At 40.1% G+C, this 19,489-nt stretch overlaps 1 protein-coding gene across 2 annotated transcripts; it reads left to right on the top strand.

Moving 5' to 3' along the window:
- The first annotated feature begins 292 nt into the window (after positions 1-292).
- On the top strand, positions 293-18,614 carry taf4b (TAF4B RNA polymerase II, TATA box binding protein (TBP)-associated factor). Of its 2 annotated transcripts, none has more exons than XM_084431455.1 (15): positions 293-1,024; positions 1,174-1,313; positions 1,990-2,325; positions 2,540-2,653; positions 4,808-4,930; positions 5,017-5,106; positions 5,333-5,503; positions 6,402-6,525; positions 9,565-9,673; positions 9,872-10,041; positions 12,703-12,833; positions 13,670-13,795; positions 13,877-13,933; positions 14,497-14,613; positions 18,286-18,614. In XM_084431455.1, the coding sequence occupies exons 1-15, from the start codon at positions 406-408 to the stop codon at positions 18,415-18,417; spliced, it is 2,559 nt and encodes an 852-aa protein (XP_084287581.1). In that variant the 5' UTR covers positions 293-405; the 3' UTR covers positions 18,418-18,614. The 2 variants fall into 2 exon arrangements, with proteins under 2 accessions (XP_084287581.1, XP_084287582.1); XM_084431456.1 differs by having other exon boundaries at positions 6,411-6,525.
- The last annotated feature ends 875 nt before the right edge of the window (positions 18,615-19,489 follow it).

Below are 19,489 nucleotides of genomic sequence, written 5' to 3' on the forward strand. Positions count from 1 at the left end.
TTTTTTTTGCAGTGACAAGAGTTTTGTAATTTCTGGTTGAATAAGTGCGCAAAAGTTTTACTTCATTAACGACTCACAATCAATGAATCACTCACTATCAAAAACATCACTTGTTGGTGTTGGCACACTAACTTACTGGCCTAACTGTGTAGGCCTAACGTGCAGAAAGAGTCACTGAACCATGAATAGTTTTGATGAATTCAAAAGATTCGAATCCTTGGGATGAATCACAATTCCGTCACGAACTTTTGAGATGGCCAAAGCTGAAAATCCGTCGAGTCTTCAGCGCGTTTGTACATATAAAATTGATTATCCGAGCACGTAGATGGAAAAATCGTTTCAGGGTGATCTTTTGTACCAATTTATTCAATTTGTGTTTAATATACCGTAAACGTAGGCTTAATAATGTCGGAAACATCGGGCTCAGATAAAATAAACAATGATCAGTCTCGTGCGCCAACAGAGAAAAGAGGAAGCAACAGCGACGTTCAAACAAGCAACACTGAAGAGTCTTTAGAAACCGCATTAGACAATAAAAGACTCAAAGACTTAGACTCAAATGCTAATGTTAACACCTCTGAAAACAGCAACCCAGATTCAGCTTCCCTTAATGAGGAAGGAGATCAGCTAAAAACAAAGACAGATTCATCAAACTCTGCATCTCAACGTCCTGTAACAGTTGCTGTGAATGCCAGTGCACCAGCCTCCTCTGTACCTGCTCCAAAGATCATAGCAGGCCCTACACACATCAGATCCACCACGCCAGTGGTCGTAGGGGCCAGGGTTGTGACATCCAGCGTTCAGGGACCAGGGGCCACCAGTTTGGCACTGGTTCCTCAGCCTGGAAGGGTGTCTGTGAGCTCTGTGACCATAAGCCAGCCCAGGGTCGTCACCACATTGACTACTGCCAAAGGGGCGGTCGTGACATTGCCAAGGATTTCCACCCCATCACAAAGTGTACCAATGACTCGCACCCCTCAGACTGTGCCACTGCAGCTGCCTGCCAACTTCCAGGTCCCACAAGGTGTGTTGTTTCAGGATCTAATGTTGTTTCATGTCTTGGTCTATCTGGTGCACTCTAGCTGTAATACTATACTTAACCATCAAGCCTTATCAGTCTTCTTGGCAATGTCTTGCTCTCTCTCTCTCTCTCTTTCTACCCTGCCTGTGAAGGAATGGTGTTAATCCGCAGTGACAGCGGGCAGTTGATGTTGGTATCTCAGCAGGCTCTGGCCCAGGCACAGGCTCAGGGAATGCTGCCAAAACCAGCCAGTGCTAATGCCTCTGCTATGGTTAGACCCCCATCCGCACAGGTGTGTTATTTTGGTCACTCTTTTTGACTGCTGGGTATAGAAACAAAAGTGAGATGATTTAGGATGTGGTTTTCCAACTGGGGTCTACAGATCATCAGGGAAGGGGGTCCATAGACAATTTAAAAAAAGAAGGGAAAAAAAGGTAAAATATGTTTTAACAGTAATTTAAAAAAAATCTTGAATGTTGTGTGAAAATAAATCTGAAAACTTACAATTTTCTGATTTTATGTATGCTTATTTTATTTATGAAAAGCATCATACAAATAAATGAGAATTTATTAAAAGGTTATATATTACATTATAATTTATTAATATTAAAATATATCTTAAATTGTGTATAATAATATAAACATTTGATACAAATTAAATATTTTTAAATAATGTATTTTATCTCTAATTAAATTACAAATAAAAGCTAAGGAAGTAATGTTGGGGGGAAAAAAACATCTCATTTCAATATCATGTTCACTATTTTTCACAGCTCAGTACACATGGTTCTGCATATAGGAAAACCTGAAGCAGCCTTTATATATTAGAAAGAGGGTCCCTTGCAAGAGGGATAATCATATTTGGCCATCCCTGGCATTAAAGTAGAGAATTAAAATCTTTTTTTTATTTTTGTTTTTTACGAAATTGCAGAAATGCACCGATTTATTTCATATATCTCTTTTCACAGGCAACTGTAACCACTACACCAATCATCAGAGTTTCTCTCCCACCTGCAAGTGCATCAGCTACTACCAATATTAAACCTAACCCCACTCCCGGGACTGCCGTTCAGAAACCACCCACTGCTACAGGGACTGCTATTTTCACACCATCATGTACAACAGGAACTACCATCATTAAACCAGCCAGTGTTATTGGGACAGCCGTCAGAAAGCCCAGTTCTACCATGGGGCCTGTTATCAAAGCCAGTCAAATGACTCCAAACAGCAGCACATCAGGGAGCTTTAACCAGAGGACTAATTCTGTCACTGCAACTACCATAATTAATACCACTGCTGTAAAGGTATTACTCACGTTGGCTGCATCAATTATTGATCCAAACAACAAAACAAAAAAAAAACAAAAAAAACTAAAAAAAATGATTCATACTCTTACTTCAGGGCAAGATGTTGACTGAAATGCATTGTTAGCTTTCCCTCAGTGATTTAAATAGAAATGTAGGTCATTCTGTGTTGCATTCATCTACCTGATCATGTCTCTGCTTCATTTGTCTGCAGTCTGTGGGTAAAGGTGCTCTCTCAACCCAGGGTAATGCCCCACGTATGGTGTCTCCTAATGTACCAACCAGATCCTGCACAAACACATCGTCAACCCCAGTCACTGTTACAGCTGTAAGTTCATGTGTGTAGGGATGCACTGATATTAAAATTTGCCCGATACAGAAAAGCCGATAATTATTTTCATGTAATGTTCAATAAATGGCTGAAATTATCATTTTGGTAACACTTTACAAACTAACAATGAAAATTATTCTATTTATTAATTCATAAATAGATTATTAATCTTAGCATTTATTAATCTTAGTTCAAATTAATTTCAACATTTATTATAAATATATATATATATATATACATAAAAAAAATATTATTGAAAAAGTTGTATTTGTTAATATTAACTAAGGTTAACAAAGATGAATAAATACTGTAACGAATTTATTGCTCATTGTTAGTTAATTTTAGTTAATGCATTAACTAACATTAACTAATGGGACCTTATTATAAAGTGCTACCACATTTTTTTATTAATAATCTAAAAATAAAACAGCAAGTTACAAGTATATTTTTATATCACAGCATTATAATAACTATGTTATGAAATAACATTAGTTTTATTTATTATTAGTTACAGTTATTGAAAAGTTCTTAAATTAACATTAGAAAATAAAATTAGAGGAAATGACTGCACAAAAAATTATTTTTTAATTATAATTATTAACTATTTTAAAATATTGTATTCATTTAAAAAACATAGTAATTATATATATATATAGAGAGAGAGAGAGAGAGAGATACAGATATATATATATGTGTGTGTGTGTGTGTGTGTGTATATATACACTCACCTAAAGGATTATTAGGAACACCTGTTCAATTTCTCATTAATGCAATTATCTAATCAACCAATCACATGGCAGTTGCTTCAATGCATTTAGGGGTGTGGTCCTGGTCAAGACAATCTCCTGAACTCCAAACTGAATGTCAGAATGGGAAAGAAAGGTGATTTAAGCAATTTTGAGCGTGGCATGGTTGTTGGTGCCAGACGGGCCGGTCTGAGTATTTCACAATCTGCTCAGTTACTGGGATTTTCACGCACAACCATTTCTAGGGTTTACAAAGAATGGTGTGAAAAGGGAAAAACATCCAGTATGCGGCAGTCCTGTGGGCGAAAATGCCTTGTTGATGCTAGAGGTCAGAGGAGAATGGGCCGACTGATTCAAGCTGATAGAAGAGCAACTTTGACTGAAATAACCACTCGTTACAACCGAGGTATGCAGCAAAACATTTGTAAAGCCACAACACGCACAACCTTGAGGCGGATGGGCTACAACAGTAGAAGACCCCACCGGGTACCACTCATCTCCACTACAAATAGGAAAAAGAGGCTACAATTTGCACGAGCTCACCAAAATTGGACAGTTGAAGACTGGAAAAATGTTGCCTGGTCTGATGAGTCTCATTTTCTGTTGAGACATTCAGATGGTAGAGTCAGAATTTGGCGTAAACAAAATGAGAACATGGATCCATCATGCCTTGTTACCACTGTGCAGGCTGGTGGTGGTGGTGTAATGGTGTGGGGGATGTTTTCTTGGCACACTTTAGGCCCCTTAGTGCCAGTTGGGCATCGTTTAAATGCCACGGCCTACCTGAGCATTGTTTCTGACCATGTCCATCCTTTTATGACCACCATGTACCCATCCTCTGATGGCTACTTCCAGCAGGATAATGCACCATGTCACAAAGCTCCAATCATTTCAAATTGGTTTCTTGAACATGACAATGAGTTCACTGTACTAAAATGGCCCCCACAGTCACCAGATCTCAACCCAATAGAGCATCTTTGGGATGTGGTGGAACGGGAGCTTCGTGCCCTGGATGTGCATCCCACAAATCTCCATCAACTGCAAGATGCTATCCTATCAATATGGGCCAACATTTCTAAAGAATGCTTTCAGCACCTTGTTGAATCAATGCCACGCAGAATTAAGGCAGTTCTGAAGGCGAAAGGGGGTCAAACACAGTATTAGTTGGTGTTCCTAATAATCCTTTAGGTGAGTGTGTATATATATATATATATATATATACACACACACATATATATATATATATATATATATATATATATATATATGTGTATATAAAATATATATGTATATATATATTATATACACACACACACACACACAGTATATGGTATCGATATGAATATTGTCTTATATTACATATGAATATACTCATTGAATATTTCATTTGAATCTCTATCATCAGGAGACCTTGGAGAATGTGAAGAAGTGTAAGAACTTCTTGGTCACTCTTATGAAGCTAGCATCAAGCGGCACTCGCTCGGCCGACATGGCCCAAAACGTCCGAGCTCTTGTCAAAGGCCTGCTGGTATGTCACTTATCGCTGGTATATCACAAATATATCTCAATACATTATTTGTTTGAAAAGGCTTTTGTTTTCTTCTCTGCATGTAGGATGGGAAACTAGAGGCAGAGGAGTTCACTGAAAAACTCTACATGGAGCTCAAATCGTCCCCTCAGCCATATCTAGTGCCTTTCCTGAAGGTGATTGCCACTTCACTTATAAAACCCATTTAGATGTCATCAGCAACTTCAACAAAGTCAGATGGGTACATATGAGGGTGCTGACCTCATTTTTGACCTGATTTTAAGATGAAATCTATTATCAGACCTTTACAGCTCATGTATGAATGAGGCGCAACCTCTTTGGTTTAAGCTAAATTAGAGACACTTAGTATAACTAGAAATGCTGATGCGTTAATTTTTTCAGAGGAGCTTGCCAGCTGTCCGTCAGCTCACCCCAAACTCGCAGCTCTTCATTCAGCAGTGCGCACAACTCAAGCCCTCTGATTCAGCATCGACCAAGGCCACAAACCAGAAGCCCACTGCATCCATCAGCTCCACCCTCAAACCCAACCAGCCAACCAGAACTGCTCATCTGGTAAACCCCAGCCCATTTTTAGTCCCAGCAATTGTCATTTATCATGATGATTTCAGGAGTTCGCCTATATGAAACAACGGAAGAGTAATTCGATAATAAAGAAAACAAATGATCATTCACTGTTGGTGTTTTCACCACGGAAACAAACCTGGATGTGCATAATTGTAATGTTAATATGCAGATATGATTTCTCTATCAATAGTTAGAGTACCATATGGTGTCTGGAATTCAGGTATGTGTGTTTGGGGATCCTGAATACACCGTTTTGATGTTTTATGTAATAGTAGACTCAGTAGACTGTGTGTATGTGTGTGTGTTTGTGTGAGAGAGAAACACTCTAATTTCACACTGCCTCCTTCCCAGCGCACTGGTTCATTTTTATGACAGCCTCTCTTCACTTTGTCTTCATTTCCTGGTTAACTCACCACCGCCCACGGTGTACAGGCTAATTCACTTAAAACCACCAGTACCCCACAAGCCCAAGCAGAGGCAAATTAGTTTTACACCAGAGACAAAGATGCATGAGTCTTACCCCATTTCGTACCAGGAATGTCATGTTATCATATTCAAATAATGTCATGATTTGTTTTCCTGTAATCTAATATCAGCATTTTATTGGACGTCTTGATGGATTTCCACTGAAATACAGAAGCTCATTTCCCATATACCTGAATAGACTTTAGAGGTTTTGATTACTTCACAATCAGAAAGTGCTCTGAGGGTTTGCAGGAAGTGCTTCCTGTCTAAAAATGGCTTGCGCAATGTCCTCAAGGTGGACCAAACCCAGCATACCTTCTTTGAATATTTTCATATGCTTCATTTTTGCATCTTTGCTGTATTTATTTAGGAATATTATTTGCATGCTGACTTCCTAATGCCTTTGTTTTTACTTTGTGAGGTGATCCAGCAGCCTAAAGGACTAATCGTCAAACATTCTTTGACATCAGCTCAGGTGGGCTTACCTGCACAGAAGCAAACTCAACCCAAACAGATGGTCCTTCAAACCAAACCTTGCCCAACAGGTAGAAACTATGCTTTTACTGAATTTAAAAAAAAAAAGTTTTTGAAAGACATCTCTTATGCTCGCAAAGGCTGCATGTATTTGATAAAAAAAATAGTAAAACAGTAATATTGTGTCATATTGCATCAAAATAATGTTTTTCTGTATTAATATATTTAAAAATGTATTCCTTTAATCAAAGCTGAATTTTCAACATTATTACTCCAGACTTCAGTGTCACATGATCCCTCTAATCATTCTAATATGCTGATTTGCTGCTCAAGAAACATTTCTTTTTATTATCAATGTTGAAAACGGTTGTGCTGCTTAATATTTTTCTGGAAACAGTGATACTTTTATTTCAGAATTCTTTGGTGAATAGAATGTTCAAAAGAAAATAATTTATTTGAAATAGAAGTTGTAACAATGTAAAAGTATTTAGTCACATTTGATGAATTTAATGCATCCTTATGAATCAAAGTATTTATTTAAATATTTCGAACGGTGGTGTGTGTATTTATATACACTCACCAGCCACTTTATTAGCTACACCTTGCTAGTACTGGGTTGGAAAAAACTGAATTAATTCTTCATGGCATAGATTCATCAAGGTGCTGGAAACATTCCTCAGAGATTTTGGTCCATATTAACATGATAGCATTACGTCGTAGTTGCTGCAGATTTGTCGGCTGCACATCCATGATGTGAATCTCCTGTTCCACCACATCCAAAGGTGTTCTATTGGACTGAGTTCTGGTGACTGTGGAGGCCATTCGAGTAAAGTGAACTCATTGTCATGTGCAACCAGAGATAGATGATTTGAGTTTTGTGACATGGTGCATTATCCTGCTACAAGTAGCCATCAGAAGATGGGTACACTGTGGTCATAAAGGGATGGACATGTTCAGTAACAATACTCAGGAAGGCTGTGGCATTTAAACGATTGGTAATTGGTATTAAGGGGCCCAAAGTGTGCCAAGAAAATATCCCTCCCCATTACACCAGCAGCAGCCTGAACTGTTCATACAAGGAGGGATGTATCCATGCTTTCATGTTGTTTACACCAAATGCTGACCCTACCATTAGAATGTCGCAGCAGAAATTGAGACTTATCAGACCAGGCAACGTTTTTCCAATCTTCTGTTGTCCGATTTTGATGAGCCCTTGCAAATTGAAGCCTTAGATTCATGTTTTTAGCTGACAGGAGAGGCACCCAGTATGTCTTCTGCTGCTGTAGTCCATCTGCTTGAAGGTTTGACGTGACATCTTTTAGAGATGCTTTTTTTTGCATGCCCCAGTTATAACGAGTGGTTATTTAAGTTACTCTTGCCTTTCTATCAGCTCGAACCAGACTGGCCATTCACCTCTGATTTCTGACATTTTTGCCCAAAGAACTGGATATTTTGTCCTTGAAAATCCCAGTAGATCAGCCGTTTCTGAAATACTGAAAATACCTGTCTGGCACCAACAATCATGCCACATTCAAAGTCACTTAAATCACCTTTCTTCCCGATTCTGATGCTCAGTTTTAACTTCAGCAAACTTGACCATGTCTACATTCCTAAATGCATTGAGTTGCTGCCAAGTGATTGGCTGATTAGAAACCCAGCAAACACATTTACGTTGTGGCAACGTCTGTGGCACGTTGCATTTCTGCAATGGCAACGTCGCTGTCTGCGTGCTCGCAACATTGTAACAATGTAGAATTGTAAGACGCGACAGGCCTGTAGCAACGTTGTTGCGCAACATTCAGCAACTGAGAGACGACATTCTGACAAATATTTTTTTTATGCTAGATATAGATATCCCCCATTTAGCATGTTATGTTTTGCGGTTAATTTTTAAATAGTAAGATAATAGATAATTATATATATTTTAAATATTGTTTGTCCTTATTATTATTGATGGGCCTAACAGTAAATTAATTATAATCAACACCTGCAAGTGAAGTAAAAATGACATAGAAGATTAGCTAATTCAACTTAATTAAAACTGAGCAGACATGATAGGCTAGCATAAATAGCAGACAAATCAAAGGAAAAAATAAACAGGTCTGCGAGCGGTTACAAACAATTTTTTCCTCTCTGTGCGTTTTCAAAAAAGGAAAAAACATTAACGTGCAACAAGTAACGTTACGCACTTAAGTCGCTGTCTGTTCAAGGAGTGCTGAAATGTCAAGTACTCATCATTAAAGTCATTTTGGTTTCATTGTGGCTTATAACTTTTGGCATAAAGGTAAAATATTTGTCATACCTGACCAGAAGATGTTCAACTCTTTTCCTAACGGTAAAAATGAAAGGATGAATACTAAAAGAAATATAGTTAGCATACACTAGTAGCTACTGTAATTTACACAAGATCGCATTATCAGCTAACGTTATTCTGTCCCTTCAGTTAGACTGAACAAATAAATGTCACATTAGACAAGGAAGTTGTAGGTTGTGTTTGAATAATTACTTATCTTATTTAGCTGAGGTAAATTAAATGCAATTCTCTTGTATCATTGCTCGATGAAGAATGAGACAACACAATGAGCCCAATGGTCGACTGAAATTTAAAAGGCTGATTTTCGCACTTCAGGGCAGTGACGAGTACATATGTCGTCCAGTGGTTGTCCAGACACCCTCGGCACAGCCTTAAGCACTGGCCCTGAATGGTGGTTCAATGTCAACGTTGTGACAACGCTATAACAACCTTCAACACACAACGTAGTTATAGAAACCTTTTGGCCATGTTGTTAAAACGTTGTTAGAAGGTTGGGTACGTTGTGCCAACGTTCTGTGTTTGCTGGGTATTTGCATTAACAAGCAGTTGAACATGTACCTAATAAAGAGGCCTGTGTGTGTGTGTGTGTATGTGTGTATATACTGTGTATATATATATATATATATATATATATATATATATATATATATATAAAGGCTTACATGAAAGTTTTATTGATTAAAATACCCTGAAAGACTAGGTGAGCTTTTATTACTTTTATGCTTCTTTCACCTCCAAGTGTCCCAATTCATTTTGAGCTGATAAAAATATCTGTATTTTTATTCTGTCCCCACAGGTGCTGTTGTGCGGCAGTCCATCCTTCAGGCGTCTAAAACTCACTTTTCACAGCCGCCCCTTCCAGCACAGGCACACGGCTTCAAGGACAGCACCTCGGGCTCTTTCCGGTAATAGCTCTGACTTGCGGCCATTCCCTGCTGCACAGTGGGTGAATGTGCATATTGGTTCTTTATAGGATAAATGTGAAAGAAGGCAGTCACTTCGCTGCAGATTAAGATTTCCAGATGAGCTACACTGTTAGCATATTCATTTTAAGACAAACAGTGAAGTCCTATTCTTTCATTTATTGTGTGACCTTCATTCAGAGATGACGATGACATAAATGATGTGGCCTCCATGGCCGGAGTGAACCTGAGTGAGGAGAGCGCTCGTATTTTGGCCTCTGGCTCTGAGCTCGTGGGATCAGTGATCCGCTCCTGTCAAGAGGAGCCCTTTTTATTCCCATCAGCCCTCCAGACAAGAGTGCTGCACATTGGTAACTTTACCAAACCCATTCAATTACACCTACACACACATTTTTTTATATAAAATACTTAATGTGTGCACTTGTACAGTTTAACTGTAAGTTTTACTATATTTATAGAAGACAGAATAACCAAATTCATTTGCGGTTAGCTGTTGTCATGACAACTAGAGTCTTGTTGTCTGTTAAGGCCAATTCACACTGCACTGACAGACACAGACCAACGGCGACAGTCACCAGATTAAAGCACGTCACTTATTAGACATTCTAATTCGAAAACAAAGCTCCGACAGAAGCCAACAGACTCCGACAGGGGTAACACTGATCTGGCAAAACTAGTTGAAGTGTCTGTTGGTGCGGTGTAAATTAGCTTTCAGTTGAGTGTAACCGGTCCTACTCGACCCACTCCAGGCAGGATTCAAACTGGGAGGCGGGAGTGCTAACAAGGACTCTAAAGACTGCAGCTTCTAGCATAAGTCGCTAGCGTGCCTCTTTAGGACAGGGGAGTGATGTTTACATGCACAGCTCTTACGGGCCTACGTTCATTACACTCACCTCCTACACCTCATCCTACCCCTTTCTGGGTCACGGCACCAAATGTAACCGGTCCTGCTCGACATTCTCTAGCGAGTAGAACCGCATCCTCTAGCACCCCTCTTGAGATCAAGGGAGTGATGTTTACACGCACAGCTCTTACTGGCCTACGACAGTTACACTCACCCCCCTAAACCTCTATCACATCTGGGTCATGGCACCAAATGTAACCGGTCCTACTCAACCTGCTCCAAGCGGGATTCGAACTGGTGTCTCCGGCGTGGGAGGCGGGCGCTCTAACGAAGAGGCTAAGCTCTTACTGGCCTATGTCCGTTAGCATGATAATAATAATTTTTGGGGGGTTCTGGTGCATAATACTCCTTCAATTGTGAATTCTGCATTAAAAGGCCACATTAAAAAATCCCAGTTACCAACTTTATGTAGCAAATATGTCATTGCCACCCACCCAAAACCAGGGGGGGTTCACTTTTCAGCACTTTTCAGCTGTTCAGGCTGGGGGTAAAACTTGCAGACCAACTAAACCAATTTCAAAACTGGAAGAGTAGCTGAAGACCATCTTAAATCTGCTATGACCAGCTTAAACCTGCTAAGACTATAAACCAGCTAATTTAAGGTGTTTTTAGGACTCTGAATGTAAAACCAACCCTGCAAGCTAGGCAGAGCACTTCCAGTCTGGAGAAAAGAGAGTTGAACAGTGAGGAAAAAGAAACACGAAAGATTCTTAACACATTACTTTTCATATAGCATACTTAGTTACTTTTCAAATGAGTAATTTGCACAATTGCAATATGTTTTAAAAGTTGACAGACTTTTATCATCTTTATCAGAGAGCTCAAACAGTGGCTTAAATCGGGCCAAAGTTGTTCCCATGTGTAAAATGTGCCTTGTCTTGTTTAACAGTGTGTTTTTATCTGTTGTAAAAGCCCCCTATGGACAGGTGTTGAAAATTAGCACATAACACTTTAAACAATGCACCTGGTTCGTCCAATGTTATTGCTATGTCCATATTAAATAAATATTAAAAAAAAACACATTCCTGAACTCCTCCATGTTCCACTGACCTCACTCAGCTATTAGCGATCACTGTTTTTATTGTACATGAGTGTATCTTTACTCAAAGTGATATTGCATTTCCCCCCATCTCTGTTTGTCAAAGTCTATTCACCTCCCTCAGCTCTGCCTCTACGGCATGCATCCTGTCTGTGTTTTTTTTGGGCATATGTTGTGCTGTGTTGTGACACACGAGTGCAGTCTCTGTCTTTGATCAGTGGTATCTCTGACGAGCCTGTTCTGCTTAATCAGTATGCTAATGACTGCCGAGCCGCGCAAAGTTGCCAGAGTGGCAGGAATCCACTCTGCTGCACTGATCAAAAAAGCATCGGAACAAGGGAGAGAAAGGACGACAGAGGCGGAGGGAGGGAGAGAGGGAGATAGCCAGGAGGTAGGGGGAGTCGTGCGGAGGAGGAGGAGACGAAAAGAGAGAATGTGGAAATGAAAGAGACAGGCTTGGCCTCGCAGGAACTCAGTCCGCATCAGCAGAAAGGGCAAAAATTAGATGGAATTGGAGTGTTTGCAGATGTCTGTCTACTCGGCAAGCCTAACAGAACAACAGGAACAAAGCATGTCTGACATTATGGAAATGTGAATACAATATAAACAGCAGAGGAAAACAACAAAATCACTGGATTCCAGCTCGATGAAGACAAGACGACGAATTCTATACAATTTCCATTTCTGTCAGGCAGTAAATAGGAATCTTACTCTAATTCAGCATTTTAACAGGACTGTGATTCCTTGAGGAACTGTGATTAATCAGGCCCACAACTTGTTTTAAATCATTCCACAGCACTTTTTTTTTTTCTTTTCTTTTTTTGCAGATTCCGTCTGGGCCTGGTAATTACTGGAGTAAGATTTATTGACTGAAATTTTCTAATGAGTTTTAGGAATGTTTAGATGCAGTCCTGAAATGTATAACTGACTCAAATTGGGTGGGTGAAAATACTGATTCATCTTGATTCTTTCTCAATCAAATCTAGGTTGAAAACATTCAGATAAAGTAAGTTAATAGAGTGAGTGCTTCTCCCATGCTAAAATGTGTGTGATTGTGTTTGTGCATAGGTGGTTCTTTGAGTATCACAGAGGTCTGTCCTGATGTACTTGAATTGCTCTCTCTGGCAACACAAGAGAGACTTCGGGACCTGCTGGAGAAGCTAACCGTTGTGGCACAACATCGACAGATCTCTTATAAGGTATAAACATGCCTATAACACACAGTAGACAAAATAAAATAAAAACTTACAGAATTTCTAAGTAAAGCTTGTTTCATAATAAAGATTTTGGTTCAGAGATGTCAAAATGAAATCAAACCTGATCCTTTTCGTTCAACATTGATTGGTGCTCTTTATTCCACGGGAACTTTTTTTTGGTCTTCAGAATATTATATCAATCTTTCTAGAACAACTTTCCTTTTTGGATGAAATCACCGAGGCCACATGGGTGGGAATAATGATTCCAACCAATAGTCAAATACCTATTTACGCTATGGCTGCATCCGAAATCGCACACTTCCCTATTATGTAGTAGATGGGGGGGGAAAAAGTGTATGAAAATAGTATGTCAGAATTCGTAGTATTCATAAAACTGTAGGCGAAAAGTACCCATATGACTTACTGCTTCCGGCAAAATTCTGAAGTGTGCATACCATGAACACTTTACTTTCCCATGAGGCCACAGGAGAGATTTTTTGAATGCCAGTGAAGCAACGCAACTGACGCCGTAGGTCACATGACCATGACAGATGCAGTACGTTCAGATTACATTCACTACACACATTCATACTATATAGAACATACTTTTTTAACATTGTCAGGTAATTATTCAAAAGTACCTACTCAAAAAATACACGATTTCGGATTCAGCCATTGTTTTAGGCAACTATTGTGCATCCTGTTTTTTCCCTGAATTGCATCGCAGTATGGAAGTAAAATAGGTTGTTAATGCTATTTAATGTTGACTAAACTGATGTGTCGAATTGTGTCTGGTTGGGTGCTAATGTGATGCTGTGGTGTGTGTTGTCTATGTTGAGGATGATTGGCGCTACAGTCAGACCAATGACGCGCGCTCTCAGCTGAAGTTCCTGGAGCAACTGGAAAGACTGGAGAAACAGAGGAGGGAGGAAGAGGAGCGAGAAGCACTGCTCCGCATTGCCAGAGTAACTAGCAAACTCAACAAAAGAGAGGAAAAACACCAGTAATCTGTCTCCATTTGAAATGTACTGTTTTTTTGTGTGTAGAGTCGCTCAAACAGCGAAGACCCAGAGCAACAGCGTCTCAAACAGCGAGCCAAAGAGGTAGAGGGATTTCTGTGTGTTTGTTTTTAATAAAAATAGATATGTCCCTCCTCCACAACCTGTTTTTCATTCCTTCTGCTCCCTTGTATAGCAATGAGGACGATCAATACTCTTCATAAAGTCCCATTTGTGCCCCACATAGACAAATCCACACACATACATACACATACCCTGGAGACAAGGCTCTCTAATTGGGGGCTCATTTTAATTGAGTCTAATATTGGGTCTGGAATTGAAGCTTGGGGCTAAACAGGGAACAGAATGTAATGAAAGCCCTCTGGATGAGTTGTGTGTCTGTTTACAAGGTAACGCTCATCTACTCATGTGTTAGAGAGCACGTAACATATTTGTGTGTTTTCTCAGGCTCAGACCTTTCACTTGGGTTCTTTGTCATAGGCTATCGGTAAAATCAATAGTGCTAAAATGAAAGATTCATCACCAATAACAGCTTTCCGTTTTTGTTTTTTTTACATTCCATGTGGATTTGGGTGAGCCAATGGAAATATTGATTTTATTTTTGAGTGCCTGTCAAACGCACATTCTCTCTTTTTCCTCTTTTTTAGATGCAGCAGTTGGAGTTGGCACAGATGGAGCACAGAGATGCAAATTTGGCAGCGCTGGCAGCCCTTGGGCCCCGTAAGAGGAAACCTCTGGAGGCTCCCGGCTCAGGGGCCAACCAGGTACCTGCACGTGTCCATACAACCACCCCTCTGTGTTTGTGACTTTTCTTCATCCTTCACTCTGTGCAGATGTGGAGGAAATGTTTACATACGTGTTCAAAATCACTTGCATGCATCACTCGCATGCATAAACAGTCAAGTCATTTTTGAATTTCTGTCTGGATTGAGACAAGCTGTGGCATTTATCAAGTACACATTTAAGTCTTCCTGTGTGGCCATATGAAATTGCAATTGCAAGAGAATTGGTGTATTATGTTTCTTCTTAAGCTTTTACAGTGTTACAAAAGTGATGAAGAATCATCAATCGCATATATCACAATTGTCAAAAAAATTATATTTTAAGCAGCATAACTGTTTTCAATATTGATAATAATAATAAGAGCAAATCAGCATATTAGAATCATGATTATGTGACACTGAAGACTGGAGTAATGATACTGAAAATTCAGCTGTGCCATCACAGGAATAAATTACATTTTAAAATATATTTCAATAGAGAATATTTTATTTATTTTAATAAAATATTTTATTTCAATAACATTTCATAATAACTATTTTCTCTCTGTATTTTTGATCAAATAAATTTGGTGTGCATAAGAGACTTCTTAAAAAAAAAAAAAAAAAGTCTTGCTCACCCCAAACTTTTGAATGGTATTGTATATGACTAAAGGGGAAGGACTTAATTCAATCTGTAATATACCATGTGTTATTGTTCGTGATTTATGAGATTTATGGAAAAAAAGGACAAGGAAAGACTTAACAAAAGACCAGAGGATTGTATGTTAGTTTAGTTTAATTAGTTTTTACATTTGTGAATTCCTTTTCCTTTAGGCAGAGGGGAATGCTAATAAGTGAAAAGATGGTTTTGAGTTTTTGTGTGTTTAAATTACACAGGCCTTTTAGAACAAAAGCCCCCTGTGCCTAGGGAAGTTTAGTATTTGCCTCTTTTTGAGGTTTCATCTCTGTAGTAGAATAAGCATCTCTATCAAGAGCAAGTGCAAGAGCAAGAAAACAGGGAGGTTAAAAGACTCCAACCGTGTTTCAAAAGTTAAATTATACTGAACAAAATTATAAACGCAACACTTTTGTTTTTGCCCCCATTTTGCATGAGCTGAACTCAAAGATCTAAGACTTTTTCTATGTACACAAAAGGCCTATTTCTCTCAAATATTGTTCACAAATCTGTCTAAATCTGTGTTAGTGAGCACTTCTCCTTTGCCGAGATAATCCATCCACCTCACAGGTGTGGCTTATCAAGATGCTGATTAGACAGCATGATTATTGCACAGGTGTGCCTTATGCTGCGTTCACACCAAACGCGAATATGCGTCAAAATTCGCGCCTGCCGCGTCTAGTTATACGCGTGACCACTTTGTGTGCATTCGCGCGTCAGAGCGAAATTGACGCGCGTAAAATCAAAAGTTTGAAGCAAAATTTACGCGCGTCAAAGGCGAATTCCGGGGGCGAGAGTTTCGAAACCTGTTGGCGGCCATCTTTTTTAGATGTTTATCGAGCATTAGCAATAGCATTAATCGAGAGAGTCACCGCTCGTATATGCTCTGGAGAGCAGAAACAGCTGCGTAGGGGACATCGTGGCTGTACTCGGGTCCACCAAACCCTCCGGAGGGTTTCAGGAGTTTCACAATTTGCTTCAGGAGGTAGGTTTGGTGGACCTAACGGTGAGGACGCTGACGAGGACAGCGTAGGCCGTATAAAGCCTCGGCCTCGAGTGGTCTCTGCATGACGAGCCCGCGCTGTACAGCCCGGCGCGAGGTTCACCCTCTCCCGCACCTAATCTGTCATTTATTTTTGTTTTGATAATAAATGGAGCCAGCCTCCAAAAGTGAAACCTGTCCTGTGATTTTTTGAAAAGTTTTTATATTGTGTTTGTTGTCTTTACATTAGATTAATAAAGTTTCATATAATCTAGAATAGATATGAAATAAATAGCATTCATTACAAAATGAGTATCTCTCATTGAAATCGAGTTTTTATGTGAAAGATTATTTGCTTTGTTGTGCATTTTAGTCATTATTACAAAATAATTTATTGAGGCCAAACATAAAATAACATTATAAACTGTCAGTTCACCACGTGACAGCAGCAAGCAGGCTCCTGATTGGTTAACGCGGCGCGAATTGACGCAGAAGTTCAGATTTTTCAACTCGGGCGGCAGACGCGGATTCGCGTCAAACGCGTGAATGCACAAATAGCACTAATAAATTTCGCGCGTAACCAAACGCTCAATTCGCGCGAATGAGGCGAATTCGCGTCTACCGCGCCGCGCTAAACGCCTCATTCGCGCCGCAAGACCTCCAGACGCGCGTAAACGCGTCTTACCATTGACTTAACATTGAAATCACTCGCGCCAGACGCATATTCGCGTTTGGTGTGAACGCACCATTAGGCTGGCCACAATAAAAGGCCACTCTAAAATGTGCAGTTTTACTGTATTGGGGGGGTCCGGGGGGGACCCTCCCAAAAAAAAAGGTTGTTGATTGTGGCCTGTGGAATGTTGGTCCACTCCTCTTCAATGGCTGTGCGAAGTTGCTGGATATTGGCAGGACCTGGAATACGCTGTCGTATACGCCGATCCAGAACATCCCAAACACATTAATTCATGCTGAATGCAGGAATGTCCACCAGAGCAGTTGCCTGTGAATTGAATGTTCATTTCTCTACCATAAGCAGTCTCCAAAGGCGTTTCAGAGAATTTTGCAGTACATCCAACCGGCCTCACAACCGCAGACCACGGGTAACCACACCAGCCCAGGACCTCCACATCCAGCATCTTCACCTCCAAGATCGTCTGAGACCAGCCACCAGGACATCTGCTGCAACAATCGGTTTGCATAACCAAAGAATTTCTGCACAAACTGTCAGAAACCATCTCAGGGAAGCTCATTTGCATGCTCGTTGTCCTTATCGGGATCTCAACCTGACTGCAGTTCGTCATCGTAACCGACTTGAGTGGGCAATTGCTCACATTCGATGGCGTCTGGCACTTTGGAGAGGTGTTCTCTTCACGGATGAATCCCGGTTTTCACTGTACAGGGCAGATGGCAGACAGCGAGTATGGCATTGTGTGGGTGAGCGGTTTGCTGATGTCAACGTTGTGGATCGAGTGGCCCGTGGTGGTGGTGGGGTTATGGTATGGGCACACGGGTGCATTTTATCGATGGCATTTTGAATGCACAGAGATACCGTGACGAGATCCTGAGGCCCATTGTTGTGCCATTCATCCACGACCATCACCTCATGTTGCAGCATGATAATGCATGGCCCCATGTTGCAAGGATCTGTACACAATTCCTGGAAGCTGAAAACATCCCAGTTCTTGCATGGCCAGCATACTCACCGGACATGTCACCCATTGAGCATGTTTGGGATGCTCTGGATCTCGGCGTATACGACAGCGTGTTCCAGGTCCTGCCAATATCCAGCAACTTCGCACAGCCTTTGAAGAGGAGTGGACCAACATTCCACATCCCAAACCTGATCAACTCTATGCGAAGGAGATGTGTTGCACTGCGTGAGGTAAATAGTGGTCACACCAGATACTGACTGGTTTTCGGTAATACTTTATTACCCATTTCTAGACTTAATTTCATGAGAAAAACCATGTAGGCCAATGTGGCTCAAGAAACTCATTGCTTTTGTCTGTCTGCTCAGTTGTTAGGTTCGTACGGGCAGTTTGCTACTCGAGCACCAATTCGAGTCACTATGAAAGATCTGACCTTCTGCATGGAGCAGGACCCCACATTCAGACACACTCTCATGCTGTATAAATCGTTTCTAGGCTAGATAACCACACACAACCTTTGAGGTATGTTCTGTGTTTGAGCAAGTTCTTGAGATTATTTAATACTTTCTCTTTTTTTTTTTTCTTTTTTTTTTATAATTCTATGTTCCTGTTCTTGTTTTGAATATTGAATAAACTGTACAGACATATTGGCTGGAAAGGAAGCACAAATTAATTAATTAAACACTATTAGCAGCAACCGTTTGTGTGGATCTTTAATGTTTGTGTAACTTCCCAATATTAAAATTTTTACTCAGATTTTTTTTTTTTTTTTTTTTTTTTTGCTGTTACAATCATGCTGAACTATTGTTGCATTTCAATTGGGGATTGTACAGAGGTCTGTGTATACACTCCAGGGCAGTGGATGCCCTGAACAAAGCACGACTAACCAATCACACAAATGCTGCCTTAGGCAACAACATCCACCAATCATAGCGAGAGAGAGGCCGAGACAACAATACTGACCAATCAAAGCAGGATATTGCATCAGAGCCCAAATCAGCTTGAGACTGACCAACCAATCAGAACATGACAAAAGAACTAGAGCAGACCAATAGGAAGTACAAACAGCCAGAGGGTTTGAAGCTGAAAGAAACAGGACAATACATACCCTGAAGGATTTTTCTGCAACAAGATCAAGATAACAAGAGCCAAAATCAACAGATCAGGGGCAGGATGTCTCTCATGATCCACTGCTGACCGATCATCTCTCTTAAATGATTTAAACCGAGGTTAACTAAAGGGTAACTAACAATGACATAATTGACCAGGGTTTAGCTCTCTTCATTAGCATTGCCATTCTTCCTCAACTGTCATGTCTTTGCATTAGAAAGTTGAATGGAAGTTCTCAAAAGGTGTCGATTTAATGTATGCTTCGCCTCAGCCTCAGAAACTTAAATACTCTGTGTGCTTGCCTGAGGTACAGGATTCTAAAATATTCCATTACCTCTGAATAATCATGAATGAGAAGCTGGGAGCTAAATATTGATATGCCTGCAGCATTCACAGTCCCCTCAGAGAGTGTGAGCGTATGCTATTCAGAGGTACACAGCCTCGCATGCCAATACAGGCTTA

This window comes from Rutilus rutilus (genome assembly GCF_951802725.1).
Source record: "Rutilus rutilus genome assembly, chromosome: 15".
In the NCBI taxonomy this organism is placed as follows: domain Eukaryota; kingdom Metazoa; phylum Chordata; class Actinopteri; order Cypriniformes; family Leuciscidae; genus Rutilus; species Rutilus rutilus.

Coding starts and splice junctions, on each gene's coding strand:
- taf4b (XM_084431455.1), top strand. CDS start 406: ATGTCGGAAACATCGGGCTCAGATAAAATAAACAATGATCAGTCTCGT. Junction 9,674..9,871: donor AGCACCTCGGGCTCTTTCCG/GTAATAGCTCTG, acceptor ACCTTCATTCAG/AGATGACGATGACATAAATG. Junction 14,614..18,285: donor CCGGCTCAGGGGCCAACCAG/GTACCTGCACGT, acceptor CTGTCTGCTCAG/TTGTTAGGTTCGTACGGGCA.